This window comes from Lates calcarifer, linkage group LG3 (assembly GCF_001640805.2).
Source record: "Lates calcarifer isolate ASB-BC8 linkage group LG3, TLL_Latcal_v3, whole genome shotgun sequence".
Lineage (NCBI taxonomy): Eukaryota > Metazoa > Chordata > Actinopteri > Centropomidae > Lates > Lates calcarifer.
This window is the reverse complement of record NC_066835.1, coordinates 16,726,343-16,752,206: the sequence shown is the minus strand read 5'-3', so window position 1 is coordinate 16,752,206 and position 25,864 is coordinate 16,726,343. Positions and strand designations below refer to the sequence as shown.

At 37.1% G+C, this 25,864-nt stretch overlaps 2 protein-coding genes and 1 long non-coding RNA gene across 4 annotated transcripts; 2 read left to right on the top strand and 1 right to left on the bottom strand.

Annotated features, from left to right (window-relative positions):
- Nucleotides 1–230: 230 nt before the first annotated feature.
- On the top strand, nucleotides 231–6,703 carry anxa14 (annexin A14). 2 transcript variants are annotated; one of them, XM_018705233.2, is made up of 14 exons: nucleotides 231–340; nucleotides 753–846; nucleotides 1,980–2,019; nucleotides 2,621–2,717; nucleotides 2,865–2,953; nucleotides 4,313–4,426; nucleotides 4,514–4,604; nucleotides 4,725–4,804; nucleotides 4,937–4,975; nucleotides 5,312–5,402; nucleotides 5,527–5,622; nucleotides 5,714–5,769; nucleotides 6,332–6,439; nucleotides 6,552–6,703. In XM_018705233.2, the coding sequence occupies exons 3-14, from the start codon at nucleotides 1,993–1,995 to the stop codon at nucleotides 6,609–6,611; spliced, it is 948 nt and encodes a 315-aa protein (XP_018560749.1). In that variant the 5' UTR covers nucleotides 231–340; nucleotides 753–846; nucleotides 1,980–1,992; the 3' UTR covers nucleotides 6,612–6,703. The 2 variants fall into 2 exon arrangements, with proteins under 2 accessions (XP_018560749.1, XP_018560748.1); XM_018705232.2 differs by lacking the exons at nucleotides 231–340; nucleotides 753–846 and adding an exon at nucleotides 1,523–1,636.
- A 240-nt stretch (nucleotides 6,704–6,943) lies between these two features.
- Nucleotides 6,944–8,909, bottom strand: LOC108903121 (integumentary mucin C.1). Its single transcript, XM_018705205.2, has 2 exons — nucleotides 8,673–8,909; nucleotides 6,944–8,033 (listed from the first exon to the last, which is right to left on the bottom strand). The coding sequence occupies exons 1-2, from the start codon at nucleotides 8,724–8,726 to the stop codon at nucleotides 7,437–7,439; spliced, it is 651 nt and encodes a 216-aa protein (XP_018560721.2). The 5' UTR covers nucleotides 8,727–8,909; the 3' UTR covers nucleotides 6,944–7,436.
- Nucleotides 8,910–19,455: 10,546 nt separating this feature from the next.
- LOC127143684 (uncharacterized) lies at nucleotides 19,456–24,478 on the top strand. Its single transcript, XR_007815261.1, has 4 exons — nucleotides 19,456–20,460; nucleotides 21,881–22,055; nucleotides 23,136–23,213; nucleotides 24,105–24,478. It is a non-coding gene; the product is annotated as an uncharacterized LOC127143684 (long non-coding RNA).
- The last annotated feature ends 1,386 nt before the right edge of the window (nucleotides 24,479–25,864 follow it).

The following is a 25,864-nucleotide window of genomic DNA, read 5'->3' as shown; positions in this document are numbered from 1 at the left end:
CTCAAATTCATGATTCGGGTTCTGGCTTTCATACCACCCAATGATTATCTGAATATTTAAATCATTTTACCTATTCTTCCACCTTCTCTATTTTATCCCTTTTTAACCAACATGGTTCTGTCACCTACACTCGAACCGTCAAAAAAAAAAAAAAAAAAAAAAAAAAAGGTGGGGGCAGGATTTCAAGTGAGAACCGTGACGACATCAGTGGGCGCGTCACATCCTACAGGTTGGGAATCGAGGATGAAGGGGGTCACGTGAGACGTGAGAACTCGTAGGTAAAGACAGCGTGCTGTGATCTGCCGACAGATGTCTGTTTTAACAGCAGGAACGCTGACAGGTAATCATTGCCATCCACCGTCATGCACTGTGCAATGACCTCCAGTAATTTTGCATCTATGATCCGGAGTGGTTAGACCTAAAACTGGTGGGAACAGGGACTGGTTCGCTGGAAAGCAACAAGGATTCAAGACTCCTGAACACTTTTTTAACGTCACTTCAACTAGAACTTCTGCCATTTGATCATTTTAGTATTTTTGTTGACTGCAGCTTCAGCTGTCTCAGTTTTCCATGTTTCTAATCTAAGTGGGACGCCCTGTACATTTCCTTCAGAAACTTTCCAGTCAACTGTTTTCTGAGCATGGCACAGACAGGCACATGAGTCAATAATACCACAGGCCAAAAAGAGCTTACTGTGGGTCAGCATTGTTTGTAATAACCACACAGGTTTCATGTTTCTCTGTCCTCTGCAGGTGAACAGCAGGTAGCAGCTGAGCAGCACTGAGAACTGGACAGATTGAAACTGAGAGGAATACATTTGTATCTCAGTGGTCTCGTGATGCTCAGGTTGCACTGTGTCTTTTATTTGAAGTTACTTGATAAATGTATGTAGTGTGTGTACTCTCTCTCCTCTTTCTTTCTCTCATGACAGAGGGGGAAAAGGGCAGATACAAGTTTAGGAGTATCAGATTGTTATCACTGCCACAAATGCAGGTGCTGAAAGGTCCTTTGTCAGCTCCAGTGACACAATTTAATATTCAGCTGTTGGAGCCGAAAGACCATCAGGTTATACATGAGCGTACCAGTCAGTGAAACCAAAGTACTGCCCTCACATACCCACAGAGATGACTGGCATGTTGTCTGGTGGGTTTGTTTATCAGATATTTCCCCTATCATAGTGAAACGCTTGTAAAATGACAAAGCTGTAAGTTGTAACCTCAGTACTACACATTCTTTAATGAAGGGGATACATTTTTAGCCTAACAGAACAGTAACTCCTCACTGGTCATTTACTTTTGGCCAAGTCGGCCACAAAATCTACAGCCTATGGTCATTTCACAACAAAAGTCACCTGTAAACAAACCTGACTGTCTGACGATTCCACCTCTGCAAGGAATGCAAGTATTTTACAAGTGGCTTGTCATAGAAATTACACAGACCAATAGCGTCAGTCATAGGTGTGAATATACTGGGCTGTGATTGGTTGGATGTTTGATTGACAGTCAGATGGGTGTAGTGGGAACAGGTGTTGTATTGTAAGGGTGGGACTGAGATACAGTGCTGATTAGAGGAGGTTGTAAAAAAACTCTACACTATCTCCACACCTTTTTACAGCTGCCACACTGCTCTGTTACAGGTAGGAAAAATAGGAGTTGTTTTTCTTTAAATGTGAGGAAATGTTGCTTGTGTAGTTGTGTCAGGTGTTTGTTTTGTAGTCTCTCACAGGTAAACACCTGAGGTCATATTTAACTGTTTTGTTGAGACAACTACTGGTTTCATGAAGAAACTGTCATTAAACGATTCACTGAATAAAAATTTAACTTAGCTTTTCCCTTTCCTACTATATACACCACCGATACATTTATTTGTATACTGCTCCCACGTGCTTGTGTGGGTTAATGTCATTTACTGAATGGTTCTGTTTTAATAGAGACTAAAAGTATGAACCATTTATCTATATTTCACATTCTTTCTTCCAGGTAAAACGAACCCATGGACCCTGAGTATTTCAAATCCTATGTGAGTAGACTTTTTCTGTCCTGTTCTCTGTCTGACATTGCATTATTACTCTGATTACTAAGACTCCACATCTACAGATAACATAATCAAGTGTCTTGTGCGCTCATTATCTGCATACCTTCTAACCTTATCTATAAAACTATGTCATTGTGTGCCTGATGCCTTCAGACATGCAGGAATGCTACAGTGTGTTGTCATATTTCCCATATGATTTTAATGTAGAGAAAATGAATTCCGTTAGGAATAAATTAACTCACCTCAGTCTTTCTGTGTCTGAAGTGAGTAACTATAGTACTATGTTTCCTGTTGCACTTCCCTACCAACTATCCCCACCACTCAGCAGTATGGAATATTTAACATTCTTTAAATTCAAGAGTGATGAAAACTGATTTCTATCTCCGCTCATCTTTTGTTGACTCATTCATGGTATGTCTATGTCCGTTATCATGTCACTTCCTCTGTAGTTACAAATCTGTCGCTCAGTTATCATACTTCTGATTGAATCAGACAGGATCTCTGACCACTCTCAGGATTTGTGTCTCCCTTTGTGGTATTTATTGGTTTTTCTCTCTGTCTCTTACTCACCCTACTTATCCTATAGGAGATGTGTTGGGGCACCCTTGGAACAGTGCGACCCTTCTCCAATTTCCACCCTGACAGAGATGTTTTGGAGATCCAAGCAGCGCTGCAGAAGAAAGGTACTTCTGCTTAGTAAAGCTGGTTTGGAAAGCCAGTGCTGACGTTAGATAAATGTGTACACAACTCTTTTCTTTTGTCTCTTAACATTCCTCGCCCCATCGTTAAATGCCCAGTATTGTAATGCAAACATTGTGTATCTGGCTCAGATGTGGTAACCCTGGTGAGAATCTTGACCAATCGGAGCAATGCTCAGAGACAAGTGATCGCCAGCACCTTTGAAGAGATGACACAGAAGGTAAAGAAATGGACACATTTACAACAGCACTTTTAAATGGAAAATCCTTTAGCATTTCCAAAGCTAAAATGTGATATTCAGAATAACTGTTTCAAGGTTCAAAGCCACAGCAGCCTCACAGTGTAAAATATTACCTAAAATGAACCATGTTACGCAATACAATATAATGTAGAGTTTCACTGACAATATTGAGTATGTGGCTTATGACATCTGCCTGTTTGCTCATGTTCCACGTGTTTGCTGATCAAATATTATTTAAACCAGGTTTGAGCACACCTTTGTTTAGAGAAGGAGTTCAGCAGTATAGATTTAAATAATGTAACAATGAGCCTTAGGTTGAGTTGATATAGAGCTATGTTGCACAAAATGAATTATACATTAAGTGGCAGAGTGCAGTTTCTAATAGTTTTCTTTCCTTTGTATTAGAAATATTATCATTCACACATGAACATGGTAGTATCCTGCAGACTGTCACACAGCCAGGAATGTACTCTCTCAGAGTATCTTAAAGAGAAAGTCCACAGAACAGAAACGGAACTTAAGTTGTGCTAGCCCCCTGAATTTTAGAGGCAGTCAGGTTTCAGTCACTGTTTCCAGAACAGCAACATGTCAATTGATGATGTTATCAGATGACACTTTTTTGAGTTGTTCCATTGACAGTTGTAGTAGTGACTCAGCAGCTGCTCCATTATTCCCTCAAATCATTTCATTTTTATAGGCAGTAATGTTGCTGTAGTATTGCCGAAGCTAAATGATATCTTATTGAATATGATAAAAGAGATATGAATATGATGATAAAAGAGCCAATATAAACAACAACAACAACATAAACAAAGGCAATAGACACAACTCCACTTTGATAGACAGCCTATTAGATTCCTCTGCTTTTCTATATTAGGACACATTGTTCAAGTGTGTTATTGTGCTTATACCATGGACACTTTCCACAGAGTAAAAGAGAAGTGGTGTTGAAGTTGCTATCAGTTTTGTTTGTTGTTGTTGAACTCACTCACCAGTGAGAGTTAGCTGTAAGCACGTAGCACCTGCAGCAAATAATGTTGCTATGGATACCTGCAGGTTAATACAGTGCAAACACTGGTTTACAGTATAGTGGTGGTTCAGCTATGTTTGAAGTGTCCTTTTATGCTTACAAAAATAGTATTTATTGTGATCATGGTTTAATAAAGACATATTAACACGTAAAACAAATTTTAGATTTGCTTTTTCCTTTTAAACTACCAAAACATGGCTTAACCCAGAGGTTTTTGTCTCATGCTGCTTTAACTATGTACATTTATGTACACTGTAGACAGAGACAATATCTAAAAATATCTATAAATATATTCTGTGGTGTCCCAGGACCTGGCAGCTGGTTTAAAGAAAGTGCTGGCTGGAGATCTGGAGTCTCTGCTGCTGGACCTGCTGATTCCCCCTGTGCAGTACGAAGCTCAACGCCTGCAGCAGGCCATGGCGGTCAGTGGGTATTAGTGTGTTTGTATATCTCAGGATATACAGTATATGATATACATATACAATATGTGTTTGTGTGTGTGTGTGCAGGGTTTAGGCACAGATGAGGAAACACTAATGGAGATCCTGTGTACACGGTCTGGAAAGCAGCTTCAGGAAATCAGTGCTGTGTACAAACAATGTAAATAACAGAACCTTCCTTGTCTTTCCTGAACTTTTTGATTGATGGTTGTGGACATTTAAACCCTTAACCCCCCCCTCATCTCTCGTATCTTGATATTTTCCTTGTTTTCTTTCTCAGTGTACAAGAAAGACCTGGAGAAAGAACTGAAAGGAGAAACCAGTGGAGACTTTGCTAAGCTTGCTCTGGCTTTGCTAAATGTAAGTTGAGTATTCACTTCCTTTACCCTCACCTATAGTATTTGGTCTCAAAGCTACACCAAAAATTACATTACATTTAGATATAACCTTGAAATTGCAAATAAGTGTTTCCTCACTCCTTTCTCTCAACAGAAAGAAAATGTTCCCGGTGTGGTTCAGAGAGATATTGAGGTATTATTTTCCACAATATTTTCATAACAGTGCACTAATGTGACAGTTGGGATACCAGCAATTGAAATTAAAAAACTTAAGAAATGTGTATTGACAAGATGCAATGCAAAGCTTGTGCTGACAGGCGTAGTTGATTTTGGAACAGTGCTGAAAATCATGAACTTCAGCATTAGCCAGCTGCAAAATATTTTTCCAAGGATGGAGAGATTTGTCTCATAAAGGAATAAAGTTGGCACAATCCCTTGTTGCTATTGCATGGAGCGTGAAGTAAGTGTCAGTCTGAGTTGACTGAGATTTCACCCCTGTCTGACTATTTTCATGCTTTTATTCCTCCAGTCTCTCTCTGCGTCACTAAATGGGAAGAAAGCTGATGCAGGGCCGTGGATTGACATACTGACCTCTAGAGACACAGACCATCTCAACAAAGGTGAGGCTTTCTATATTTGCCTTTCATGGTTAGTGCAGATTAGTTTTTGTCAGTTAGAAAGTTGTCAGTGTTTTAAATCTGAATGTGTTCCTCCCCCTGACCTTGTATTGTATATTATTGACAGTGTTGATGGGACTGGAGCTGCATACCGGACAGGTGGCAGATGAAGTTGTGGAGAAGCGATTCTCAGGAGACTTTCGACTGGGCTTGAAAGTTTTAGGTAAATATTGCTTAAGATAGTGCACACAATGATTGATACACACTCTACATGTTGATCAGTTACAGACATTTCTTGATATGTGTCATGACAGTGCAATGCATTCAAAATCCTGATGCCTACCTTGCTAAAAGACTGTCTGCCGCAAAGGTAAGATACTGTCATCATTAATTGTTTCTTTTTATCTCCTGATAAATTGTTTTTGATCAGACCACTGTATGACTAACTGATTAATGGATCAGCTGATTGAGCTCATTGTTTATTCATCCATTCATTCATTCTGTGTCAGTTTTAATGCGTCTAATACACAACTTAACTGTAGTTTAGGGAAAAGACACTTGATTACACAGATTTTTATAGCTGCATCCCTAAAAGTATTCATACAAATATATGAACTAATCAGTTAGTTATTGTTCCCTTGCTTGCAATATATCTTGTAATAGGGTGTGTGTAGGCTTAAGAAATAATCTTTATCTGCACATGTGCTTAACTTAATAGAAGGAGAAGAGGTTGCTGCTTCCCCTTCATAGTATAGTAGCAGCCCACATAGACTCACCCTGACAGATATGCAAAGGTGTGGTAATTCGACAGTCCCATTGAAGGCAAACCTGCATGAAGTAGAACGGACATTTTATATATATAGGAATCCTTCCATTGTCTCACATTGTTCAATACATACACTGTTCACATGCCAAACTTTTCACTCTTGTAGACACCGATATTGCAAGGCATTATGGTGTCTCACTCTGAGGAAGATCTGCTGTGTATTCGAGCAGCCTACCTTAAATCAACAGGCACTTCTCTCTACACTGCTCTACAGGTGGGTCACACACATAGTATTGTCATCAATTCAACTCACACACACACTGTTTTAATTCTGTCAAGGGAGAAGTATAGACATTTTTACATGTAAACCTAATTTTTTCCAACAGAAACAGTTCAAAGGAGATTATCTACAGGCTCTGCTGGCCATCTGTCGATCTGAAGATTAAACAAGCTACAAATATGTTCCATTTTTTAAATCATTTATATCAGTCTATGGTAGTGCACAAATAAACTTCATGTTCTGTTGCTACTTTTCATATTTTATGGAATCTCATTTACTTGCATGCTTTCCATATGCTGGTTTTAATGACTTAAATATATGCAACTATCAAAAGAGGTCATGTTGGATATTTTGAGTGCAGTTTTGTATTTGCTTTTATTACTTTTAATATCTACTGTAGTACTTCCTCCTCATCTTGATGTTGTAGACATTGTACATCTCGATCTACGTACAATATTTTTTCCAAATGGTGCTTATAAACAGAAAAAAATGGCACCCTTTCTCTTAGTAATTACATTAATGCATTTTATTATAATATTATAACTTTAATTAAAACATTAATGTTATAATTTTACATGTAATGTTAATATCCAAATAAATACAGTAGAGTATAATAATCACAGTTCAAAATTATATGCGTTTCTCCCAACCTTTAGACTTAAAAGCACAGAAACAGTCAGTTGTGTCAGCTCCAACAGACCCATATATCAGTAGCCTCAATCATCACACTTCAATAACAAGTTATTCCTGATACCACATCAAGTTCAGATCCATTGCACACATAACTTGTTTCTTTTAACCTGCAGATTCCACAAATATCTTCATTTCATTCACATTGTTAATTTTAGAACAACTGGCAGATGTTTAACATACATAAAAAGGTCATAATTTAGCTTTTTCTCAAACCATCTTTTCTTGATTTACACTCAGAAACAATGAAACATTAAAGAACATGAGACTTGTCCTCTAGGTAAGTTTTGCCACTTACTGCTCAGAGGTAGAGCATGTAGAGCAACAATGGCATTAGAGAAAACAGCAGAGAGGCATTGACTCCTGAGCCTCCGCTGTATGTAGTTGTAGCGACAGTTGTCGTAGTGGTTGGTGCAACAGTTGTAGTAGCAGTTGGGGCGGCGGCCGTGGTGATAGTCGTCAGTGTAGGAGTGGTCATACCAGTGGAAGTGGTGGTTTGGACAACAGTTGTAGCTGTGGTTTCAGACATGGTTGTAGTAGTTGCTGGGGTGACAGTTGTGGTGGTTGGGGTGAGAGTTGTAGTGGTAGTTGGGGTTGTAGTTGGTGTGGTACTTGGTGTGAGAGTTGTTGTAGTGGTAGTTGGTGTGGTAGTTGGGGTGAGAGCTGTAGTGGTAGTAAGACTTGTAGTTGGTGTGGTACTTGGGGTGAGAGTTGTTGTAGTGGCTAAGGAAGTGGCAACAGACATTGGTGTAGGGGTGGTCATACCAGTTTCAGTGGTAGTTTGAGCAACAGTTGACACAGTGGTTGCAGACATGGTTGTAGTAGCAGCGGGGGAAGTAGATATAGTCGTTGATGTAAGGGTGGTCCGATCACTTGCAGTAGTGTTTGAGGTGACAGTCTGGTTGGAAATAGTGTGTAAAAATCATTTCATTCAGAGTTCCAGGTTGACCAGAAAACAAGTATAAAACATCCGTGTTTTTCATTTATTAGGATCATGAAGGTCAGAGTGCAAAATGCCATTTCAGTAATTCTGTACTTTCCCTGACACCGTTCATGAAATTACATTGGAGCCATATTAAATAACAGAAAAAGTAACAAAAGCTATAGTATTTAGGCCAATAACACATACATTTTCATGTTACCAACTGTCGAAGAGCATGACTTACTAAGTCATTGTATCAGAGATTACTTGTTTTCAACAGTTAAATCCAGTTTAATAATATATCACATTGCAGTGAATTTGAGAATAATTTCAGTTTTCTGTTAACCTGTAATGTATCCATCAGCATTCAAAAAAGTTTCATAAATCAAGTTACAAAGAACAGTTTTAATAACTGAGTCCCTATGATGTTTTTTTTCTTTTCACTAAAAATCCTCATTCACTAATTTATTTTTTAATTATGGCTCCACAAAACCTATTTAATTACATGAAAAACTCATCTGACCTTTTCAGGACAATAGGGCAAGTCAGCAGCTTGACCACACTGACACTGCAGTACACTACAGTATGGTACCTCAAAAGGTTATGAATAGTTACCTGTGCTAATGCCAGCAGAGCCAGGGTGCAAAATCTCAGAACCAGTATCTTCATGGTGGAGAGCCAAGAGGAAGCAGGGATGCACCACAGATGTTACTGAAAATGTCCAGCACTGAAGGAAGATTGATGTGTTCTCCAATGCTGCAGCACAGTAATCCAGTCAACTTTCTTCTGTGAAACTGAGCGGAACCTTTTTGTTGTTGCTTTTATACAAAACTATCACGTTTCAGGGAGGATAGGTGTGGATTTATGACGTACAGTAAGACCTGGCCTGGATCCAGGAGATTGGTTGATGAGGTGTGTATGATATGTTTCTCAACTTTGTACTGTGTAATAATTAATTACTGCTCACCATTAACTTGAATGTTTCTTCCTGTTACTATGATATTAAGTTAAAAAGAGCTGTAGAGTTAAGTAATGAAATACACAAGCGTCTTCACAGCTATTAAGACACTGGTCGTCAATTATATGTTGTAAGGAGGACTGAATTCCAGTCTCCTTTAGCTAACTGCTCAATGAGCCCTCAATAAACACTGCACATTTAATATACCTTTTAATATAACTATTCAAAACTTTTATGGCTCTAACTATGATGGAAAATATTCTTATACTTCTCCATGATGTTGACACCTGGTTTAATTTTTAACCTTAATGAATATATATTGCACTCCATGAAAATTCCCAGTTCTGATGGAACTTTATGAAACAGAGCTCGATTATAACGGGTGCAGTTAATGTGCAATGAACTGGCACAGTTAGTTAAATCATAAAGAGTTAAAAATAAAAAGCTATTATTGTAGTCTTGTTCTTCTGGGTAGATAATTGACAAACAAATGAATAGGTAACAATATTATTTCCTTGAGTCATAGGAGGAAGGTCATTTTAATTTGTTGAAAAATCCTGAGACCTTGAACGTGAGTGGGTCTTGGTCAGAGAGGAAACTTTGCCACTGATAAATCTTTATGGCATATTAGTTTACATGTGGTCCAATAGACAGATTAAATAGATAAATTCCTCACAACCTCACACAACAACTGCAGCATCTTTGCTGTGAACTATGTGAGGCTATTGAGGGCAACAATAAGGAGAAGTAATGGTACAACATACTTATTATACCAGATCAACATGTCACCATGTTTTGGAAGTGACTAGACAGTGTCATACAGTTTTTCTTGGGTCTTTTTTCCTTCATTTTTTATTACATTTTTCTTCATTTTATTGTTTTGTTATCAGGTGTCAGAGTTAGAGGTCTACTGAAGTCCTTTTATTTTATACCTATGTTTGTGCTGCTCTCCCAAAGCTAATTGTAACATACTGAGAGAAGTAGCACAAAAGCAAGAATGACACTTTTGTGACTTAGTGATACCATCTTTGTCACTGCACCTGCTGACTCACTGAAGGGTGGTTCATGCTTGTTTATCCTTTCATCTTCTTTTTCCTTCTTAATAGGCCATTTTACCATACATTGTGTGGTAATAGTATTTAAATATGTCTTTAAATCTAAATTATGTGAGGTGATATTGAAACTAGTCTTACAACATTTAAGTGACTCAAAGAATCTAAAATAAATTTGCCATTTAAGGGAAATATGAGCGGAGTTGTCATGTTAAAGAGTAGCTGTAGTTCAGTGTTTGGGTGTTGGCTCAGTATCGGTGTCAAATCTTCCTCCTGCTGTAGCACAACAGAAGCTTGTGTGGAGCCTCCCTCTTGAATAAACTCTATCTCTCTGCCCCCTTTCTTCAAACATTATTTTATCACACGATACAATACCTTGACTAACTACTGGCTGTAGAGTGTTATGCCAACAAAAACCTGTTAGACCTCAGAGAGGGAGCATATCCATCATCTGTATTGTTTTGCGAAGCTTTGTATTTAATAAGAAAAAAACGATTGGATTCTTATTTTCAAGGCACATAATCAATGCGCTTTCTCATTTTGATGAATAGATATTGCAAAAAATAAAAATAAAAACAAAAACAAATATTACATGTTGGTAATAGAGACACAGTTTGATTTGTAGCATATTTCACTCTGTTTATTGAACATTTATTGGCTTACAGATACACCAGTATAATGCAAATACTCATACTACCACCACTGCTCATACTACTACTATGTGCAAATTATATTAATATACACACAAAAGAAAACAGCTGCTTCAAAGGTCAACACATCTACTGCACAGTGTGACACGTCTACAGATAAAATTTCAATGTATTTATTCATTTATGTTGTATCTATAATAAAATATTTAATTAAATAAATATTTTCACACAAGACAATAAATAGTTCTACAGTATATACAAAGTGTAAATGTGTTTTAGTATATGCCATCCTCAAATACAGATTAGGCAGCAGTAATCTTTTAAAATAAAGACAAACATACTAAAACTCCACATTTTTCATTGGCTGCTACTTTTTCCTTCACATTTCAATGCAGGCTCTTATTCACATCATAATAAAGTTGCTATCTGTAAGTTAATTAATAGGCTGACTTGGTTATTATAACTTTCACAATCTCATTAAACCACAGTTCTGTCTAAAACAAACAATTTTGAATGTATTTCCTCTACAGCAAACAGTAAAGTAAGTAAGCTCAGACTTGCAAAACGTGTTACAGTGTTGTCGTTGAAGACTCAGTCCAGGTCTGAGCCTCAAGAGGGCGCTCACTGCCAAAGAGCTTGGAGAGCAAAAGATCCAAACAGCAGGCTGGTGGAGGCGAAGATGTGGCTCTGTCCGTTCATTGATGGCGAGTTGCCGGTTCCCGTCATTGTGGGGCTGTTCCCGCTCAACATGGTGGGCAGGGTCGTGGGCATCTGGTTACTGATGGGATTGTTCCCAGTCGGGTTGCTATTGTACACGTTGTTGCCATTGTTGCCAGTCATGTTGTAGTTGAATGACCCGGTTGTGTTAGTGGTGTTATTGGATGCCACGGCTGTGGTGGGACGTGGTGATAGATTCTGGCTCTGGTTAATGATTCAGCAGAGGAAGAGAACACAGAAACACAACTTTATCATATACCATGGCATCGGAATTGATGCTGCAGAGCATAATATTTTGTATTACACTGTAAAAAAAAAAAAAAAAAAAAAAACTCAGAAAAGCCTCCTTCTGTCTGATCAAATCTGGCATTGATTTGATTTAAAAAAAAAATGCATTATTAATGACAAATAACTACAAATTATCAACATTTTACAGTGATGAATATATCTTGTGACTTACTGAAGTGAATTTATTCATTTATTAAAAATGACAGAACTTTTTTTGGTAGAATTGTAGTTATCTTTATCACAGTTTAAATCGAGTTTTAAATTGAGATTTAATTATAGGTTGTTTTCTGTTTTTCCTGGTTTCGCATACATCTCCTTCCCTATTTACGTTATAGCCAAGAGTTTTACCTGTGCGCAGACAAATCCCAGCAGAGCAAGAGAAAACAGCCCCAGGACAAGGTACTTCATATTGGATGCAAGATGATTTTGTCTTAAGGGAAATTTGGAGATAGCTTGTTAAAACGTCTTTAAGTTTTGGGCCTCGCATACACTTGTGTGTCCTTGCTGACAGTCTTAGTTTTGTGAGATGTGTGTTTCCAGAGCCTGGGCTTTTATAAGGTATTCAGATTATTCACCTGATACCTGTTTCCGTCCAGGAAGTCTGGCGTCAGTCTCCACCCCAGTGATGAACCACAAATGCAAAACCTCACACTAAGCCAAGTGAAATCAATCCAGATATGGATGTAAGAGATACACTGTCTGCTGTCTTTGTTCAGCAAAGTGCCTCCAACCGCTTAACTGCAGCTATTTTTATCCTTTAATGGACTTGATTTTCTGTAGAGCCGTCTGATTAAGAATCTAATTGGTTAATACCCAATTTTATTGAATGAGGTGTAATGAAAAGCAGAATCCCTCACTATGATTCCATTTAGTGTGCAAGAATATGAAACAACATGACAACCTGGAAGCTAAATGTTCTGCTCATGCTCATGATACTGCACATACTCTAAAAGTTACTACGAATATACTTAAAAGAGAAGCAGAGCCATTAGAGACAAATAAGACAAAACATTAAATGTGGTTCAAAACAAACAGCCTGAATTTGAATACCACGTTTGAATGAAATTGAATTTCTTTTTAATATCAAACCAAAATGCAAATAAGGGGCAGCTGTGATTCTACCATTTGCCATCAGTTTTAGTAGAACTCTTCTACTCTTGTAGGACTGATGCAGCTCTGTTGATATTTTCAGTAAAAGTTTCCCACCATTTTCCTCCCAGTTTTTTTCTTTGAAGAATACATGTAGAGTCCAATGCCAATTCAATTACCATTTTATTTGCTACAGAAATCCAGAGAAATTTTGAAATGCAGTTTTAACATTTGAAGTATGGGGTTATACAGCATTTGCAGGGATTGTGTGGAGCAGTCTTGGTCAAAAGTGGTTGAGAGCTCAGTGCAAACAAAGCACTTCATGGCATTAGTATGCTAAATGTGTGACATAGTAAGAGCCATTAAATTAGAGGCTCTGAGAGTGAAAAATCAAACATTTTTATTGAGGAAAGGTGAATCTGTGACTCTTTCCATTAATATGTAACAGCATTTATGGATTTGTTACAATGGAGAAAAGATCTTGGAAATGCACTGTAGAATCCATTTGTTGTACACTTTCTGCCCTAAGCACTGTACATCAGAATGGAGACGACGGGAACCAGCAGTTGACTGTAGCACCCGAACAAAGCGGCAGACCCTCCTTTTACTGTTGTGGCTGAAGTTGTTGGAGTGCTACTCTTAGTCCCAGCTGAGGAATGCTGAGTGGTGGGTGCAGTGGTTCCAGGGCTTTCAGTCGTTCCAGAGGACGCTGTGGTCTGCTGTGATGAAGCAGTGGTAGCTGTTGGGTGTGAGGAGACAGCTACGGTGGAGGAGGTTGGAGGTGAACTTGTAGTTTCAGTATTGCTGGTGTGATTGTTGGAGGTTACATGAGTAGAGCTGTTGCTGGGCAGGGGCATAGTCACTGTGGGCTGGATGGTACCAGTTGATATGGTGTTGCTAGTCACTGTTTCATTTGTTCCATTTGTACAGTGGCTACAATTAGCAGTTGTATTTTCTCCCTGTAAGAGAAAACGACAATTTGCAAAGCAGAAGAGATGTGATAAGTTCAGCCATCTGTAGTAGTAGTATCTGTAGTTCAGGTTTTAGATATGTGAGCTTGAAAATTTCATTTTTGTGGTTCTCAAAGCAGTTTAAAAAATTGAACAATAAACAGTGTTATGTCTTTCCAGCAACAATGTCCCTAGTTCTAATAAAAACTAGACACTGCAACTGTAAACTAAAGAATATCTTATTGTTTTGGGTAGTACACTTACTTTAGTGAAAAGCAATGAAATGTGTGTTTTCTGTACAACACACATTTCATTTAGCCCATAAAGAAACAAAAATGCGAGAACAATAATTTATGGTTTTAGAGGGAGTTACATGTTGGAGCTGTTTCTTGGTTTATATGTCTGCCTACCCCTTCTGTGCAGTATCTCTGGGTACAGCATGGGTTCACAGATAATGGTCAGTGTGCACAGATTTTGATTTTGGTCTCTGAAAAGGAACAGTGATACTACACCTGGTAACCTCACTGTGTATACAAATTTTACCACGCACAGTCACTGTGTCCAGCTGTTAGCCACAAAGACTTAATTGAACCTGGGCGAATAATCCAGAACTATCTGCATGGCTAGATACATTTAGAAGGGATTAAGAAAACATGTGACAGCTTTGGGTGAACAAACCCTTTAAGAGACAAAAAAGCCTACCTTAACCCTAAAAAAATAAAATTATAGGCCTATTCGTGTCTGTAGCGCTTATCAGAGGGTTAAATTAATTCTCTGTTCTCTCCTTCACTCAACACCAATTTATACAGTCTGCATTTCCTGTCTGTATCATACTTTCAATCTGTGCCACAGATAAAGCCTTCCCACAGTACAGTGTGTCCCTGTGTTGGTGACAAATCATCCATAGCCACACCATGCAAAGGTCAAGCACCTGCTGCTCCAGCTGAATACATGAGGTATGAAGACATTAACCACACTTTGCATACTGCTGTGGTTGATAGAGACCTGCAGCACACGTTTGCCCTGCACTGCGTGCTATATAATAGTTTCCTGACTGCCCACAGTATATCTGCATCTATCTCTTTGTTGTATTTCATCTCCCCCTCCGATCTCGACCTATATTTTATTTTTCCAGGGAGGTCATATCTAGTTTATCTGGAAATGGGGGTGCTCCCTGCTGACTAGTTGACACTGAGTAGCACCCTCCAGCAAAAGAAGGGATTAGTTAGGGCTGACAAAGTAAAGTAGGTCTAATATATTCGGTTTCACAGAATCATAGCAGTGGAGGAACTCTAAATAAATATCCTGGCCACTGATACATAGATGTGGAATAGCTGAAATAGCTTAATAGCTGAAATAATAATTTTACATTAAAAGTTTGGTAACAAAATCCACCGTCAAACCATTTTGACATGTTTTTTAACTAGTTACATGCAATAAAGTTGTAAAGTGTTTTTTTTTCCCCTTTTTTATGATCTTATTGAACACAAAAAAAATGATAAACAAGGAAATAAAATTGAAATAAATGAAACAAAAAGCCCTACAAAACTGCAAAACCAATAAGTAATAATAAGTAATTCCTAGGTCAATACTGAAATTTCCTAAATTTTTAAGACAGTGTTGAGACATTTGAACATCTAAAAATGCAGTTTCAACAGAATACTGTCATTTTTATTCACACAAAAACAGATTATGATTGTCTGTGATCAGTAGTAAATACAATTGAAATGGGAAAAAGTACTTTCCTGTTTACCTCCATTTGCCTAGACACTGAGATGCATTTAAATGTTTCATTCACCTCTGACTTATTTGAATGTTACCATACTTAAGTTGGTAAAACAAGAGGCAGCTGTATTTTGTGTTCACAATCCAGCCCTGGATCCTGATTATCAATCAGAGGGTGAGCTGCTCAGCCATCACTGATCCATCATAGCCCTCTGAATGTGGACAGAAACCCTGGTCACTTTTCCCACAATATATTCTTCACCAGGTTTCCAAAGTGCACCTTACCTCAGTGCTGCCCAGTAACATGAAGGTCAAACAGACACAGAGGACAAACATCCCTTCTTCCTTCATCTTGGTTTTCAGCTATTCCCTTGGTACTTTATGGCTGTCCCCACCTTTCTGTCTGTCCTTTTATACCTGCCAGCCCTCCATAGCAGTGATGCTGTTGGTTGTTAGACGGGGAAAAAAATCATGCACTGTACTCTGGAGGACTTCCAACATGATCTGCATTATTAAGACTAAAAGAGAGTGCTTAAGTTAGGCATGTCTGGTGTGTAAATTAAAATTATGGGTAGAAATTATGGAGGAAAGGCTGGTGTGGAGTCATCCACTGTTTTCTGTCAAACTGAATGTCTTCTCCAGAGTTAGGGTTATACTTGTTTTTACCTCAGTCCAAGTTCTAACTGGTTCAACCAGGGGGATTTTTATAGACTGTCCCACTTCATACAGTGGTGCTGTATTACATTTATCCTTGCTAACAGAGCTGGGTGCTTTGTTTGCACCTTTATTTTTCAGCAGTTTCCTGAAATTTGTGTAGTGTTATGTTTGTGCCACATGGTAAAATTTAAAAAAAAAAGTTGGCAATAAACTTCAGTGGTTTTACAGCAAAGGCTGGTTCTTTTACATTCCACAACTGAAGAACACAGGTTCAAGGATTACAATTTATGAGGGCTTACTCACTTATGTTCAAAGGGGAAAGTTGTTTTGTTGGTTAAACTAATTATCATTATTGATTAATTATGATTGTTATTATTATTAAATTATTAATACTGATCTTTTATATTTTCATGTCCTACTAACTTGAATCATTATTTTGCAAGAGAATTTAAGTTGGGCTTGTTCAGAGCATTTTGATGGAAACAGAAGCTAATTTGTTTTCTCTTCATATCTAACTTTTCACTTTCGACCAAGTTCAGATATAAAAGGAAAAAACTCAAGGAAAGAAAGTCAACAAAGGGAAAATGATGAGATACGATAAGATAATTTACCCAAAAATGGAATGTAACCACAGAAACCCATCAGTAAAGACTTCCAGGGTTACTGTGATAACACAAGAATTCTGCTTTGCTTACTGTCATATTTTCACATTTTTTAACCCCAATGAACATTACTGTGATGGAAATTTGGTGAATAAGGCACGTTTGATTTCACCTTGCCTGCTGCCTTACAGCTAAAGGAGCTGTTGGTATAACTGAAGCAAACAGAATGGAATGTGCCTCTGTGATATTTAGTTTTGATATCGTGTTTGTACAAATACTTGAGGTAAAACTGGCATCTTATCGCTTTCTATGAAACAAAGAAATGATGTGACAGCCTTAGTGGACTTGCATATGAAATAATAATAACCCTTTGCTATGGTTTTGTAAAAAATTATTCATTTTGGTATAATGCTGGACATAAATGTTTCCAGCGTTAAGCTTAGCGCTATTATACTTTCAAAATAAAATTTGTTTCTCCATAAAACTTTAACTTGTCTATCTTTGAGGAAAAGTAAAGAGACCTTACATTTTGATTTTATTAAAGATAGCAGAGGGATGGGTGTGTCACAACTCTCACCTGGATTGTGATGAGAAAGGCACACCCAGCACTGTTAACAACTTATTTTATAAGGTTTAAACTGATCCAGTTGTCCACAAATGCAACCAACAATACATACAAAGCAAGTGAAAAGAGAGTTATGCACAGATATACTGGGGCCATTTTTATTAGGAGAGGGAAACAAACTTGTTCCTGTAACAGACTAGTCTGGTAGCTGTGAGATCACAGTCAGTCCTTTGTGATGCTTTATCAGCTGTGTTATCACCACACTGAGTATTTCCTGGTATCAGGCATTTTAATGTCTCTTTCAGATAACGCAGTGCTCTGTGTCATCAGTGCTACTTTGTGTTTGTTTGATGTACTCCAAATCAATGCATCAAGGCCAACAGTTAAGTATTTAAGACTGCAATCTTCCTCACCTTGCTACCCCATGGTCCCTTTTGTTTGACAGTTTTTATTTGATAAGAGTTACTGATTGCGTCTAGTAATGTTTAACTGTCTTATCAGATAGAATTCAATTAGGAGTAGGGGGTCTTGTAAACATTTAATTTGATGCTCAGAAAGACAAATATGTCCATATAAACTCAAAATTGTCTCATCATTGGTCATGACCTTCTGGGAGGAGCGTGTCAGTGCCAGATCTGTACCAATAATCACGATCCGTTCTGCACATGTACAGAACTGCGTAAGCGAAAACACAACTTGCATCACACACGTGAACAAAACACTTGTCGCCTGTGTTCCATTTTGTACATAAATACCTGTGTATGTCACCTCTGTAAAGACCTATTATATCTCTAAATATGTACGTTGCTCTGCCAATAGCGAAAAATAGCTGGACTGCATAGCTAACACTTAGCTAATACATTACCAATTTCACAAGATTAGCTAACCATAGCTAGCTGTTCCGATCAGCAATGTAACCTAATTATACACCAGCACAGTGCTTAGACGATACACATTGGTTGACAGACTAATTACACCATATTCCATCATTATAAGAGCCAGAGAACGTAATCCAGAATCCGTCTTTGAAATTCTATTGATCTAGAACAGTGTGGCCGGCAATCGCTACCAGACTCCATTGACAAAAACACTAATTTTACCAGGCAGAACACAGGAGTTGCTGGAATACCACTGCATCGATCTGTTAGTTTGTCAGTGTTACTGTGTGACTTTCAGTGGTGGAAGAAGTATTCAGATCATTTACATGAGTAACATGACAAAGTAATAGACCGAGGGAGCAGCGTTAGTGTGTTCTCATTAGTTACTGTTTTTGGCAATGGAGTCTCGTTGAGATGAAAAGCCATGTTTCTGATTAATTAAAAAAGGTATGTCTCAGTATGAATCCTATTCATAATGTTGTTAGAAAATTATAATAACCTCCTAAGTCTCTCAGTGACGAAACCAACTACTTTAGTAGATGTGCTTTGATGTGGACATATGCGCGGGTTGTTTACATTGCAGCAGCTGTTCGCGGTGTTTTGATCAATACTGCACCGCTTCCAAAGACGTTTGTCCCTAGCAGTTATTACCTCCATTCCATCACCCTGATTCAAAAATAACGGAGTAATCCCTTTTAACATATAAACATATATTTTGTGAAAATTTAGTTTTACTCCTGCTATTTCATTCACTGCTGTTTCATTCAGTATTTGGTCAAGTGAATTGGCTCGACTCTCATATTAACTTTTAGTACAACCCCGATATGTCTAAGCAGACATCTTTCAGGGAGTTCATGCTAACTACTTTTAAAAATGACATTAGATCATAGCGTTTGTCTTTTACTGTTGTTTAAATACAGGCTATTGTGTGGCTATTTAAAACACTAAGTCTGCATATGCATAGAACCGATCGTGCAGTGTCGCAAATCAGGTTCAATTCTACGCATGCGCTGATTTTGGCGCATGTACAGAACGGATCTTGCTTCCGGGTACAGAGCACAGAGAGGCGGAGAAACGAAATAGGAAAACAGATTTAAGACAAGTTTGAACCGTCGCTTCTGTTTGCTAGTACTATGAGAAAACATCCTCATGGAGGAGGTCTGGGAGCTAAAACAAACTATGGAGCTTCTTTTTTGTCGAACAGGAGTGAGACACCGTACACACCAGCGGCGCGAAGGTAATGCAAACAGTTAGCGGCTAGCGTTAGCATTAACGTTATCGTAGAGCGTTAGCATTAGCATTACCTTGTAATGATATCTTTCAATTCCATTTTCAGTCATTTATATCGCGTGGGTAAAAATGTGTTTGTGTTTCTGTGACGGAGGCGTCCCTGACATGAGTTGTGGGCTCTTGGTAATCTGTGTAAATACCTGTTTGTATTTGTTTCCACTTTACCGATATTTTCTGTCTCTTTGTCAGTTTGTGTTCCATCCTGGTCATGTTAACTTCGTTTACGACGGTATATCGTTGTCATTGGTTTGTGGCTATTTGTGGTCATTTTATATCATTTTGCGTCTCTACTTGGCTGTTTTACACCTGGGTGTTGTGTTAGCAGTAGCGTCGAGCGTTAGCATCAGCCTTATCTCCTAGTGCTGTCTATGGGGCTTTTTATTTGCGTGGGTTAAAGTGTGTTTGTGTTTCTGTGACTAACTGTATGTATGTATGTATATTTATTTAGTAGACATTGTATTGCTTCTTTGTAATTTTGTGCTCCATATTGGTCATTTTAAGTCAGTTTATGGCGTATTATCTTTTTGATGTCATGTCTCTTTCTGGTGGCATTGCATCGTTTTGCGTCTCAAGCTGGCTGTTTCACATGTATCTACTACTCTATTTATCTTATCGTCAGCTTCTTTGCGGTTGTTTTGCATCATATTGTGTCTTCGTAGTCTCGTGTCTATTCCTGGTCATTTAACGTTTCTCTGTCGCCATTTTGTGTTTCAGTGTGGCGGTTAAGCATCTCATTGTGGTCATTTTGCGACTCAGTCTTTGCCTCTTTGTTGTTTTGTGTGTCTTTGTAGCTTTGTGGTAGTAATCTGTCCAGTGTTTCAGTGTTGTATTCTATGACACCATTCAAGTTTTGGAGGTGAACTATTCTTTTTTCAATTAGGTTATTTGTTTTTCAAGTGTTGTACTTGTGTTTTCCAGGTTTACTTGTTCAGTTGCTGCATCCTGGACTGAAACACCAGCACTCACCTTAAAAACCAAATAGGTATGTGTCCTAAAGATTTACCCAGCCTGGGAAAAAGTAATTTTTTTGCCTGTGAACTGAAGTATAATTAAATAATAGTTAAAGTTAAAACCCAGCTTTTAAATGAAAGTTTTTACTATGCAGTTCACAGTAATATTCACGTTTCCTTCAGTGATTAGTTGACAGACAGTTAATATAAAAATTAAAAATTTAAGATAAGCGTTTTAGTTAACTTTTCCCAAATATCTATTGTTATTGATTCCAAAAGATGTGGTTCTTTTTCTTGCCATATGTGATAATAAACAGCCTATTTTCTGAGACACTCTTCTAATGTTTGTTAGATGTTCTGGGCTCTGCTGTGATTAGGGCTGGGCGATATGGGAAAAAATCAGTCGATATAAATATATATCTTGATATAAATCAAATTACTATTTCTGTTGAACTTAGAGGTTCCTTTTTACTCCTATGTGAGATATGAAGATACCGCATGGTCAATTTTAGGGCTGTCCCCTAACTATTTGACTATTTGATGCATCAGTCAGGAAGACCCTGATTCAACTCAGAATGTCAGTGGACGAGTTGTTACACTTTTTTTTTAGCTGCCTCACAGTTCACACAGAGAGCACTGCAGGAGCAACAAAGCTAGATGCTGTAAACTTTACAACTAGATCTTGTCTTAAAATGACCAAACACAAAACTAACTGTGGAGTTAGATACTTGATGAAAACAGGACAGAGATACGATACAGGCAGTGTGAGTCGCTCTGATTATTCCTGCTGCTGCAATAGCCTGTTATAAATTTGCAAAATACCCGGTTGAGCTGAGAGGAGAGAGAAAGATGAGACAGAGAGGAAATAGTAGCTAACATTAAGTCAGGTTTGTATCTATATTTTGTATTTCCTACTGGGACAAATCCCAGTGTTTTTATCAGCTCTGTCTGTCTCTACCAGCTTTATGTACCTGTTGGTCCTTTGTCATGCCGGGCTGTGTCCATTGGGGTGTCTTCTTTAGCAACACTGTTGCTTGAGTTTTCGTTAACATTTTCTGTCGTTATTTTCTTTTATCTTGCTCCTACTGTTGATGCGCTGCTGTGCACGGTTGCAGTATCCAAAACATTAGCTCATGTGCTGCTCCTGTGTTACTCCTGCGCTCTGTGCTGTGTGCATCAACCTAACCTGATGTGTCTCTAAGTCTTTTCCAGCCACGATTGGTTCGGTGTGGCACTATTGTCATTATCATATTGTCTGTCAGAACATAGGTGGAATGAGTTCTATTGACGTTTTTATCGACCATGTCTTATATGTCTATCAAGAAGAGGTTTTCTCGCCCAGCCCTAGCTGTAATGTTGAATATTTATCTGTGTTTTCATGGTTTAACTGCTGATGAGGAATAGGTAGTAGAGTATTGATCCTTTTTCTTTTTTCTCTTTGATTTCGTCCAGGTGTCACCACTTCGTCCACCATGTAGTCCATGATCACAGAGATGTCATCCACAATTGCAGAGACATGGTCCATGATTGGAGAGACATTGTTGAGGATGAGGGAGACGTCGTCCACGATTGCAGAATGTCTTCATACAATAAAGAAGTTCTTTGAGACCAGAACTAAGACCTCCAGGTAATTCACAAAAAGCTTTACATCAACTGTCCAACACAGAGTATGGACATTAAATTATGTCTTCAGTAATTGATCTTCATTCTGAAGTTTGATTTATCACAAAAGAAAGTTAAAGTTTATTTACATAGTTCATGAATGTATAGTTCAAAGAAAATGAAGAATTTAAACATCAGCTCTCTCTGTCTTTCTCTGTCTCTCTCCTTTGCTCTTTTACTCTTTTTCTCATGCTTTCTCGCTTTCTGTCTCCTTTCCCCTCCCTCTCTGCCTCCAAGCAAATATTCAGCATTCTTGGTTTAAAAAAATATGTATCTGAATAGTTGTCAAGGTTTTATCTGTGGACAAATTGACTGTAGCTCTCCTCACCTTCTCACCAAACTAAATTTTCCGTCTTGGATTGTTATTGTTAAGGATCAGTCAAAATGGGATTGAAAAATAACTATAGTTTGATTGTAGATGATCAGAAATTCTTAATTATGTGTATGTTCTAGCCACACTGTACAAAACAATATCAGTTCTACAAATAAAATGTTTGAGTGAGTTGTTCATAAGTCTGTTAGTTTTAACTGTTGGACAGAGGATGATTTTTTAAAAATGTTTTTTAAAAAAGACCTTTGTAAATTTGGTTGTTATTCATTGAACAAAAACAAACATTTTAAATATGTGTTAATAAGAAGGTTGAAATGTGAAATACTGATTCTATATGTGACCATCTGTGGTAGAACAAATACTCAGAGTTTTTAATGAAATATACTAAATTACACAAGTTAAAATCATTCAAAAATTGACTTAACTGATTCTTTATTATTTTGCAATTCACAATAACATACATGATTGCTTAAGTGATAAGTTGATAGACACATAATTATCATTTTTCTTTTCCCCAAATATTTTTTGTTGTTGGTTCTTCAGGAGGTGATGACAGTCAATTGTTCATTTTTTGTCAAATGATGTGGTTCAGCTGTAATATTAAATATTGTGTTAAATCAAATATGTGTGTTTTCAAAGTTAAACTGTTGATGAGGAATTGGTAGTAGTGTATTGCTCATTTCCCCTTGTGTATTTCTCTTTGATTTCCTCCAGGTGTCACGACGTTGTCCACGGTCGCAGGGAGTCTTTCTACGACAAGGAAGTTCTTTGAGACCAGGACTGAGGCCTCAGGTAATTCACAAACAGCTTTACATCAACTGTCCCAACACAGAGCACTGACATTAAATTGTTTATCAGAAAAGTGTAACAATTGAGGTAATCTGCATTAATAGACGTAATGTGAAAGTAATTAGCAATACCAGAAGTAAGATGTAATTGTCAAAGTAATCTGTTACTTGATGTAGTTTGCAACAGTAAAAGTTATCCGTAAATTTAGAAGTAATATGTAATAAGAAAAGTAATTTAATATTAGAGGTAACAGTAAGAGTAAGATCTAATATAAAAGCAATGCAGAAGTAATAGTAATCTAAAATAGGCGTCAAAGATTATTTAATTAGCATAAAAAACATAAAAATGTCCAAGAAAAGTATGTTGTAAAAAATATAATTAAAAAGGCCACAGTATAGTATGCTGTGAAATATATCAGTGTATTCTGTCACGTAAAAATGCCACAAGATATTATGTCATCAAGAAAATAAAGTTAAAATAGTTTTAATAAAATAAGGCATTGACTTAGCCTTAGTAAAATAATTTCAGTAGAATAATATCTGAAAAATATTCAGAAAGGTAAAAACACTCTCATACGTTTGAAATTTTAATTTACCTTTCTAAATACTGTGCAGTAAAACAGTTAAAATTGTTTTCCTGTATTTATTACATGGTTCATGTTTAGTTCCATTTTAGAGGTTAACTGTAATAATTACAGCAGGTTCTTATTTTATGTAGCGTTTCAGCACTATTTCTATTTATTACTGTGACTGTAGTAATAATAATAAGAGTAAAATTGTAAAAAGTTTAGTGTAAATCATGTAATTAGGTATCAAAAATGAATGATGACAGTTAAGGAAAGGAAAAATAGATTTCTACAGTTTCTGTGATTAACATGTGTTCTTGGCTCTGCAGGAGGAGAAGACGACAGCAGCTGAAGACCTGAAGCGGATGAAAGAAAACAAAAGTGTTACAAAGCTGTTGATTAGATAAAAGACCTCCACCATCTAACTGCTGTAAACAGTATTGGTTTGCTGTTGTTCAAGTGAAAACACTTTGTTTTTCCTCTACCATCTGTAATGTAGTCATGGGCACATTTTCCAACACTCATGAGAACATTGAACTGCTTATGATACAACTATTTAATTAATAATTGTATCACAAGTAGATGCTTACAAGACATGTTCATCTTTGGAAAATGTGCTCATAACTAAATTAACCCTAACCCAAGTCTTTTCTTGTGGTCAAATGTCTGTGATTTGTAAAATGTCTGGAATAAAATCATTAAAAGTGTCTTTGTAAACTTCAGAGTTGCATTTCTCTATTTTGAGGCTGATATACCAAAAAGAAAAATGTCATCATTCTAATAATATATTTTTAAGGTTTTAAACTTAACTTTTAAGATTTTACATTCATTTGAGTGTTTTTCATGCCTTACTTTACTATGACATTTTTTGACATTTTTGATGCCTTACTTTACTATGACATTTTTTTGACCAATTTTTGATGCCTTACTTTACTATGACATTTTTGACGCCTTACTATACTATGACATTTTTGCCATTTTTGACGCCTTACTTTACTATGACATTTTTTGACGCCTTCCTATACTATGACATTTTTTGCCATTTTTTGACGCCTTACTATACTATGACATTTTTTGACAGTTTTAGAGCGTTGTTGATACCTTACTTTACTATGACATTTTTTGACGCCTTACTATACTATGACATTTTTTGCCATTTTTGACACCTTACTTTACTATGACATTTTTTGACAGTTTTTGATGCCCTACCATACTATGACATTTTTTGACAGTTTTAGAGCGTTGTTGATACCTTATTATACTGACATTTTTTGACACCTTACTACTTACTACTACTGCTTACTTTTTTTTTTTTTTTACCATTTTTGACGCCTTACTATACTATGACATTTTTTGACAGTTTTTGATGTCTTACCATACTATATTTTTTGACGTTTTATTATACTATGACATTTTTTGACAACTTTTAATGCTTTATTATACTGGCATTTTATTTATTTATTATTTTACTACATTTTACTTCAAAATTTACAGATTTAATTACATTCATTTGACGTCTTACTATAATGAGACATTTTTACTGGTATTTTGGATTACTATTACTTCTGCATTGCTTTTATATTACTGATTACTGTTACCTCTAGTATTACATTACATTATACTTTTCTTATTACATATTACTTCTAAAATTACAGGTACTTTTTACTGTGTCAAACTACATCTAGTAACAGATTACTTTGACTATTACATCTTACTTCTGATATTGCTCATTATCTTTACATTACTTCTATTAATACAGATTACTTACACATTATTTGTATATTGCACATTATTTCTATTTTTGCACTTCCGATATACTGAATACTGAGCATAAACAGTTTAATGTCAGTGCTCTGTGTTCGACAGTTGCTGTAAAGCTGTTTGTGAATTACCTGGAGGCCTCTGTCCCGGTCTTTAAGAACTTCTTCACTGTACGAAGACTCTGTGATCGTGGACTACGTCTCTGATCGTGGACTACGTCTCTGTGATCATGGACAATGTCACTGAGATCGTGGACGATGTCTCAGAGATCATAGACGCTGTCTCTGTGATCATCGACAATGTCTCCATGATCGCGGGCAATGCCGTC

Coding starts and splice junctions, on each gene's coding strand:
- anxa14 (XM_018705233.2), top strand. CDS start 1,993: ATGGACCCTGAGTATTTCAAATCCTAT. Junction 2,954..4,312: donor TTGAAGAGATGACACAGAAG/GTAAAGAAATGG, acceptor GTGGTGTCCCAG/GACCTGGCAGCTGGTTTAAA. Junction 4,805..4,936: donor TTGCTCTGGCTTTGCTAAAT/GTAAGTTGAGTA, acceptor TTCTCTCAACAG/AAAGAAAATGTTCCCGGTGT.
- LOC108903121 (XM_018705205.2), bottom strand. CDS start 8,726: ATGAAGATACTGGTTCTGAGATTTTGCACCCTGGCTCTGCTGGCATTA. Junction 8,034..8,672: donor CTCTGCTGGCATTAGCACAG/GTAACTATTCAT, acceptor ATTTCCAACCAG/ACTGTCACCTCAAACACTAC.